The following is a 7,738-nucleotide window of genomic DNA, read 5'->3' as shown; positions in this document are numbered from 1 at the left end:
AAACGGGAACAGGGCGCCATCTAGCAGTCAAAGTCTGTTTTTACATCCGCAGGTCTTCAACACTTGATGTCACTCAGGTAAATAATATATTATATTTTTGGTCACTACTCCAAATCTAGTGACGAAAAAGCCTTTTTTAAATTAAATGCAAAAAAGATTTTAAGAATTGTGGACTCCTCATACTGAGCTAAAGTGAACAACAAGCTTTTATTGGACTTTCTGGACGTTATTAAATCATGCAGGTAGCCATTGTGACGTCTCATTGACTGATGTTTTGGAGCGTCGTCACCAACTTGGAATTTGGACGTAATTTTTCTGAATCAAGTGAACAGGAAGTCACCATATCTGGACTGGGGAGGACATAGAAACAGCGTATCCGTCTTTAGTAGAGACATGTCAATCAGCGTGTGGCCCCGCCCTAAAGCATCTGCTTTATGTCTGTTTGACTCCAGATGGACCATAACTCACTGAATGAACATCACGGTGTATTGAAGAGACTGAGACCATAAACTCATGTTTACAATGTTTACTGAAGGAATAAATCGAGAGAAGTAGAGTCATTTCCTCATAGACGTCTATGGGAGCAGAGGAGTCGCCCCCTGCTGGTCACTACAGAGAAGTAGAGTCATTTCCTCATAGACGTCTATGGGAGCAGAGGAGTCGCCCCCTGCTGGTCACTACAGAGAAGTAGAGTCATTTCCTCATAGACGTCTATGGGAGCAGAGGAGTCGCCCCCTGCTGGTCACTACAGAGAAGTAGAGTCATTCTCTCATAGACGTCTATGGGAGCAGAGGAGTCGCCCCCTGCTGGTCACTACAGAGAAGTAGAGTCATTTCCTCATAGACGTCTATGGGAGCAGAGGAGTCGCCCCCTGCTGGTCACTACAGAGAAGTAGAGTCATTTCCTCATAGACGTCTATGGGAGCAGAGGAGTCGCCCCCTGCTGGTCACTACAGAGAAGTAGAGTCGTTTCCTCATAGACGTCTATGGGAGCAGAGGAGTCGCCCCCTGCTGGTCACTACAGAGAAGTAGAGTCATTTCCTCATAGACGTCTATGGGAGCAGAGGAGTCGCCCCCTGCTGGTCACTACAGAGAATGCAGCTTTACCACACAAAGCTTTGACTTCACTCGACAGAATCGGAGGTTGCCTTCAGTCACTTCCCCTACTGGTTCACTTTCGGTAACACTGGTCTGACCTTGACGGTACATTGGCCCTGACAGGCCAGGTTCCTGCTCCAGTAGGTCCTGAACAGCTTGTCACGAAATCCATAGATGATGGGGCTCATGAAACGTGGGATGATGTAGACGAGCAGGAAGAAGATGTAACGAATCTCCAGACTGAGGCGAGGGAACAAGGAGATGAGAGCAGCCTGAAGGGAAGGAACCACGAAGGCGAGCATGCACAGCAGCAGCTGAAAACAGATTAATCTTAATCACTAAAAAACAGAATTTTTAACATGTTAAGAATTTTCGAGTATCAAATAGGTATCAATGAGAGACACCAACCTGCACTCCATGAAGCAGCACGGTGTTCCTGGCTCTCCGCGCGGAGGCCAGGCCGGTGGAGGCGGCTTGGGCCGTCAGCATGATCTGGCAGTAAGTGTAGAGCAGCGTCAGAGCCACGAAGGACAGGTACACGCCGTCAAACACGCAGTTCTTGTAGTAGATGGAGCGCTGGTCAAAGAGCAGCGGCTGGTCGCAGAAGATGTCCGTGTGGAAGAAGCTCGGAGGCTGGTGGGCGACGGTGATGAGCAGGTCGGTGACGGGCGGGGCGGCGGTGAGCATGAAGATGATCCCTATGAGGAGGAGGGTGCGAGGGACGGTGCACACGTGGCTGTAGTGCAAAGGGAAGCAGATGGAGATGTAGCGCTCCAACGCCATGCCGGCCAGGATGAGAGGGGTGGAGCGGGTGGTGAAGACCGCTGTCATGACCTGAGGGGAATCGGGACACATTTATTACCAAAATATGTCAGACATACAAGGAATTTGACGATTGGTGGACAGACAATGGACGACAAGACAGCCGTGGTAGGAGAACTTCAGTGTGGGAGAAAGTCCTGGAGGAGGGTCGATGAAACGTGAAGTAGAAGAATAGAAGTAAAATAATATACATTATAAGCGTCGGTGCATTGATGTAGTGTCGTTTTTAAATGTGAAGTTCATTTTACTGAATATTAGTTATTTAATGTTGGGCATCCTCGCCGTGGGGCTTGTAACTAAGGCCGAACAAAGACCAACAATGTTGGTTTACGCCTACGGGGGTCTCTCTCCGCCCTGAGGTCTCATTGGTCGAGACACCTCAGGGCGGAGGTCACTCCCCTTCATACTGCACACGTCACTTTAACTGTCATTTCTCACCGGTCACTTTGTCACTTGTTCGATAGTGCACTTTATTTTTTAATATTTTTTAACTCTTTAAATATTTTCTACTAATCCATAGCATTAGCATTTTATTTTATCTTATTATTGGTGCACTGCTGTCTTGTTGTCTATTGTCACACTGTCTACTGTCACGCACCAACCGCCCAGTCAACTTCCTTGTATCTGTGACATATTTTGGCAATAAATGTTTCCTGGTTCCTGATTTTAAACGTATTTGTTCCCATTCTGCAGCTGTCATCACAGGTTGGTTTTGCTCGATTGATCCCCGTAGGAGGGTCCTGTTAAAGGCAGGGATTTGTGAACCTCCAAGTCGACAGTTGTGTGTCTGTGTGATGTGGTACCATGGTGTCACAAACCCTCCTGTGGGGCGGAGCTGGGGGGCTAACACGCCTCTGAGCAACACCTCCATTTCATAATCGTCTGTGGTTTCTGTGATTTGGTAGCTTGTAGCTTGTCCCCCCTCCTCCATACAAATGAATGTATAATATGTATGTGTGGGGACAGGTGAGGACAGGTGTAGGAACCGCAGCACTCACCAGGACGCAGCAGGTGGAGGCGTGGATCCTCCTGAAGACGTAGCTGACCACGTAGAGCGCCGTGACCAGGCTGAGCTGCAGAGCGTCGTTGATCACCATGGTGATGAACAGGATGTAGCGCGGGTTCTCGTAAAACAGACTGTCAAAGGAACAGACTTGGGTGAAAAGGTCAAAGGTCAACAGTAGCCACAGTGTTGTACTGATTGATCATGTATGAAATGTGGGATTAGAACATCAGAACTTTAACTTGGTTCAGAACAATGTGACATTGTCTCAGACTTGAGGCTCATGGACACGTGTGAATATCACCAACACAACCTTTGAATTGATTCTTCTTGTCTAATGCAGCTGCTGTTAAGGACCATACACTCCTGGCCTCAGAGAGCGGGGGGGACGTCCGCCCCAGAGGACAGGATGTGCTCGAGGACACTTGTCCACTTCATGAGGATTGAAACATATTTCATTTGCTGGTTTAAAATCATCTTTTGACATCATCACAGGAAACGCTGTGTGTACCTGTGGTTACCAGTGTGTACTTGTGGTTACCAGTGTGTACCAGTGTGTACCTGTGTACCCGTGTGTACCTGTGGTTACCCGTGTGTACCTGTGGTTACCCATGTGTACCTGTGGTTACCCGTGTGTACCCGTGTGTACCTGTGGTTACCCGTGTGTACCTGTGTACCCGTGTGTACCTGTGCCGTAGGAAGGTGTGCACCAAGCTGCCGTTGATGGCGCTGAGGACCAACCACACCAGCATGGCCACCAGGTTCTTGGTGAGAGCGCTGGAGAAGTCGTCTTTGGAGGAGCTGCTGTTGCTCATCAGCAGCTCCGGAGGGACGGAGGAGGACGAGGTGAGCATCGTCCCCTCGACTCACAGAGTGTCCCCGTCCACCAGATGAAGACAGTCTGCTGTCATTGGAGGTTGACTTGTCTGTAGAGGAAGCAGGCAAGGAGAGGCGAGCTCATTAATATCTCAACAACAAAGCCATTCAGCACCAAACCTCATTGCTCTCACCCTCCTGCAAATACACGCGTACTCTGTGTATTTATCTATAGATGAATTTGTCAATCTTCTTGTTTTATTTTTTATTTATACATTTATTTTTTCCTTTAAAGAAGCCTCCTGTGGACCCTTTTCTAAATGATGATCACTACAAACACATTGCTTCTGTCTGTTAAGTCCATATCAGATGAAGTTTAAATAAAAACAGAAGGCAAAAGAAAAAAACAGACATCAAAACATTAAAATGAATGAATGAAGTTATAGTGCAGTTTAAGAATTCAAGCAGAGAGAAAATGCAGAAATGAGGTAGAACCACTTGAAGAAGATCAAACTGAAAGGAAATCCCATGTTCAAAGGTGCTTTACATCAATTACATATATGGTTCAATACTTCTACAGTAACAACAAAAACTGATGAATGATCAAGAAAATAAATAACAACCAAGATTTATAAAAACATGCAACACAACAACTTTTTAAAAGAACGAAGAAGATAAAACTCGTATTGCAGCTGCAGAAATAATACATCTGGTATTAATATGATGTTTTGCTCCTCTCACCTGTTGAGTCACTGACGCCTCAGCAGCTGCCGTCTCATTTATGAGCATCCTTATTGATCCCGTCGCCATGGAGACGGGTTCCTAGGTTATGGATCCCTGAAGTGACTCAATACATTCATATTATTGGAGTTGAACATAACGTTCATTCTTTTCCATTTTTTAATACACTCTTCTTTTGCATTTAGGAAATCGGTTTTTATTTCTTCACCAGGCGGTTATTTCTCCTCTCTTTGTGGTTCTGTTATCTGAGAAAATGTCATTGAGATTATCGCAATATGATTTTCAACATTAGAGGTTGTTTTATTAATACTTGAATTAGTTATGCAGCGCCTTAATCTTTTATTTTAAAAAGGCAGTACTATTTTGTTTGGATAAAGTTTTCTTTTTTCTAATTTACTGCATTTCTCTCCTCTGAAATAGTTTTTACCTCAGTGGATCGTGTGAGAATCTGATTGTTCTTCAGTTATTCACACAGCAGCAACATTTGAGTGGAAATTACACCAAAACCCCCAGAAGACTTCTCAGCTTTGGAGGGCCACCGACAGCCAGATGTCACTTTGTTTGCTTGTATTCTTATTGCATGTCACACGTGGGGCGGCACGGTGGCGTGGTGGTGACCACCGTCGCCTCACAGCAAGAAGGTCCTGGTTCCACTCCGCCCAGCGGCCTTCCTGTGTGGAGTCTGCATGTTCTCCCCGGGTTCCCCCCACAGTCCAGAGACGGGCTCTGGGGATCAGGTTGATTGGGACCTTTTTGAGTTTAAGGTGGGGCTGTCGACATGGTCTCAGCGTCTTGTAGAACAAGAGAGGTTATTGTTCACATGATTGACAGCGTTCGAGTGTGAAGACAAAGACAGCGAGTTCCCCACAGTTCAGCTGAAGGTCTCTGTTGCATGAAAACACCACAATGCTGCGGCCTCAGTCAGTGGACCTCCCGTTACGGTTTGGACATTGGGGGGGTCCGCCGGCCCCCGAGAGTCTCGGTGCGTTTCACTTAACAAACTGTTCATAAACGGAAGGAAACATATAGTTTACATATTTTCTGCTGTATATCGGGCAGATTGGTATTTTCTCAACATATTGGGGGGGCAGGACCCCCTAACGGATGCGTGGTTATGCTCCTGCATTACAAAAGGTGAAAGTCTGTGTTTGTCACAGTGCACCTGTCGGTCACCTCGCCAGCTCCACCCTCTCACCTGTCGCTGTGCTGCACCTGCTCTCTAGTATTTCACCCCCCCCCCCCTCACTCACTGCACATCCTGCTGGACTTTCACTCTACTCCTCCCTGGCAGATTTCCTGTTACCGACTCTTCCTTTTGTCCGCGACCTCGAGCTCCTGTGAGATAAATGGATGTTGTTGCCTTGTTTTCCCGTGTGAACAAAGCCTGGTTGGGTCGCGCTGCTCCGGGGTCCCACCCCCCCGTCACAGGACAATCCCATTGGGACAATCGGTATTCTTCGGTTTTCTGTTAATTGGTCCATTTAATCGAATACAGTAGAATCTACAGCAAGAACTCAGTCCAGTCCATCTAAAGCAAACTAGCAATCAAATTACTGTAAACTATAACTTTAGCAGACCAGCTTGGTTTAAAGAAAGGATACTCAGGTGGTCCTGATGTCTGAAGGCCCCGTAGTGGAGATGCACGCTCTAAGTACGGAGAGTTCCATGAAGCCGGAGCAGAAGAAGGAACCACCACTGATCCCGGTTAGTGATTTCATTTTGATGAAAGGACACTCAGATAATCCAATAATCAGACTTTGTGTGATGTTTCAAGCAGAAATATTTATTGAAGCTTTGACAGGCAGATTTGAGCAGAATTACTGGAGTCATGACACCGTAGTCACTTCCATCTCTGGAGACCACAATCCCAAAAAGACTTACCTCTTACAAAATGTATTCATGTGTCTACATGGGAAAATGACTCTGTATAGACTTCAATCCACTTCAGGGATGAACGCTGGAGCCTTCACACGTATATTAAAATATCAATCTCAGATATCTATGAATCAATATCAGATCACTCAAAAGAAGATTGATTTAAGTTTCAAAATCTGAATTTGTCTGAACTTTACACTGACGCCACATTATTCAGCAGACATAAATGAAGGTTTCTTTCTCCTTTTGGAAAACCTTCTCTGGTGAGTTCACGTTGTACCGACTCAACACCACAGATGACTTTTCAAGTATCTCCTAAACGTCTTGTCTCTGATGCCGTAGAGGATGGGACTAATGGATCTGGGCAGGACCTGTACAATAATGTAGAACGCAAATAAATGGTCTACATGATTCTCAGGGAAGAATTGCTTGAGGACATTTAACACCTGCGGCCCCGAGTAAGTTGCCATGCAAAGCAGCAGCTGGAACCCATGGAGGATGATTGTGTTTTGGGCCTTTTTAGCATCTATGCTAGCTTTCTTAGCGGTGAACAGGATGTTGAAGTAAGTGTAGAAGATGGTTATCCAAACAATAACTAGAAACACTGAATATGTGATATCTCTCTTCTTGATGATGAGGGGATTTGGGAAGACAGTTTGTCTGAGACAGAAGACTTTGGAATTAAAGAAGTTCAGCGGCTCTGTGGCTAAAGTGATGAACAGATCAGGAAGAACTGACAACATGGTGGTCGACCACATAAAGCCAATCAGCATCAAGGTTCTCCTGACGGTGCAGATCAGCGCGTGGCGAAGGGGGAAGCAGACGGCGATGTAGCACTCCACCGCCATGCAGGCCAGGTTCAGAGGAGTGTTTTCAGTGGTGAAGAGAGCAAGCAGGGTGAAGATGCAACAAACGGAGACTTTCAGTCTGTAGACGGTGTAGCTGAGGACGAACAGGAGGACAGTCAACGTCAACTGGATCATGTCGTTGACCACCAGGTGAATAAAAAGGATGTAGCGAGGATTTGTGTAGAAGATCTACAGGGTGGGAAGAAAAGCATAACATCTGAGGTCAGAGCATCGAACTTAAACAGGGACGAATGCTCCAAAAGTTAAATAAGGGAATCCAGGATTCATCAATAATCCATTTAATGTTTTTACTTTATAGCTTTCTAACTTAGTCAGCTGCTAACATTGAACTTTTCAAAATGTTCATATTCATGGAAATATCCGACCTGGTGTTTGCAGAAGGTGCGAATGAGGCCGGCATTGATGTAGTTGATGGAGATCCCGAGAACCACGACTATCACGTTCTTGGTCAGCGCTTTAGAGAAGGAGTCTCGATACTGTAAAACCAACGTCACGTTGGCAGACGACACGTTCAT

General features: G+C 46.0%; 2 protein-coding genes across 2 annotated transcripts; both read right to left on the bottom strand.

Annotated features, from left to right (window-relative positions):
• Positions 1–1,105: 1,105 nt before the first annotated feature.
• LOC120835855 (odorant receptor 131-2-like) lies at positions 1,106–3,750 on the bottom strand. The gene is made up of 4 exons (XM_078092647.1): positions 3,610–3,750; positions 2,918–3,056; positions 1,506–1,931; positions 1,106–1,411 (listed from the first exon to the last, which is right to left on the bottom strand). The coding sequence occupies exons 1-4, from the start codon at positions 3,735–3,737 to the stop codon at positions 1,163–1,165; spliced, it is 942 nt and encodes a 313-aa protein (XP_077948773.1). The 5' UTR covers positions 3,738–3,750; the 3' UTR covers positions 1,106–1,162.
• A 2,888-nt stretch (positions 3,751–6,638) lies between these two features.
• Positions 6,639–7,738, bottom strand: LOC120835620 (odorant receptor 131-2-like). The gene is made up of 2 exons (XM_040204700.2): positions 7,589–7,738; positions 6,639–7,391 (listed from the first exon to the last, which is right to left on the bottom strand). The coding sequence occupies exons 1-2, from the start codon at positions 7,736–7,738 to the stop codon at positions 6,639–6,641; spliced, it is 903 nt and encodes a 300-aa protein (XP_040060634.1).

Source organism: Gasterosteus aculeatus, chromosome 17 (genome assembly GCF_964276395.1).
Source record: "Gasterosteus aculeatus chromosome 17, fGasAcu3.hap1.1, whole genome shotgun sequence".
Taxonomy (NCBI): Eukaryota; Metazoa; Chordata; class Actinopteri; order Perciformes; family Gasterosteidae; genus Gasterosteus; species Gasterosteus aculeatus.
This window is presented reverse-complemented; position numbering and strand designations above follow the sequence as displayed.

Coding starts and splice junctions, on each gene's coding strand:
- LOC120835855 (XM_078092647.1), bottom strand. CDS start 3,737: ATGAGCAACAGCAGCTCCTCCAAAGACGACTTCTCCAGCGCTCTCACC. Junction 1,932..2,917: donor CCTCCACCTGCTGCGTCCTG/GTGAGTGCTGCG, acceptor GATTCCCCTCAG/GTCATGACAGCGGTCTTCAC. Junction 1,412..1,505: donor TGCTGCTTCATGGAGTGCAG/GTTGGTGTCTCT, acceptor ATCTGTTTTCAG/CTGCTGCTGTGCATGCTCGC.
- LOC120835620 (XM_040204700.2), bottom strand. CDS start 7,738: ATGAACGTGTCGTCTGCCAACGTGACGTTGGTTTTACAGTATCGAGAC. Junction 7,392..7,588: donor GCACCTTCTGCAAACACCAG/GTCGGATATTTC, acceptor CCCACCCTGTAG/ATCTTCTACACAAATCCTCG.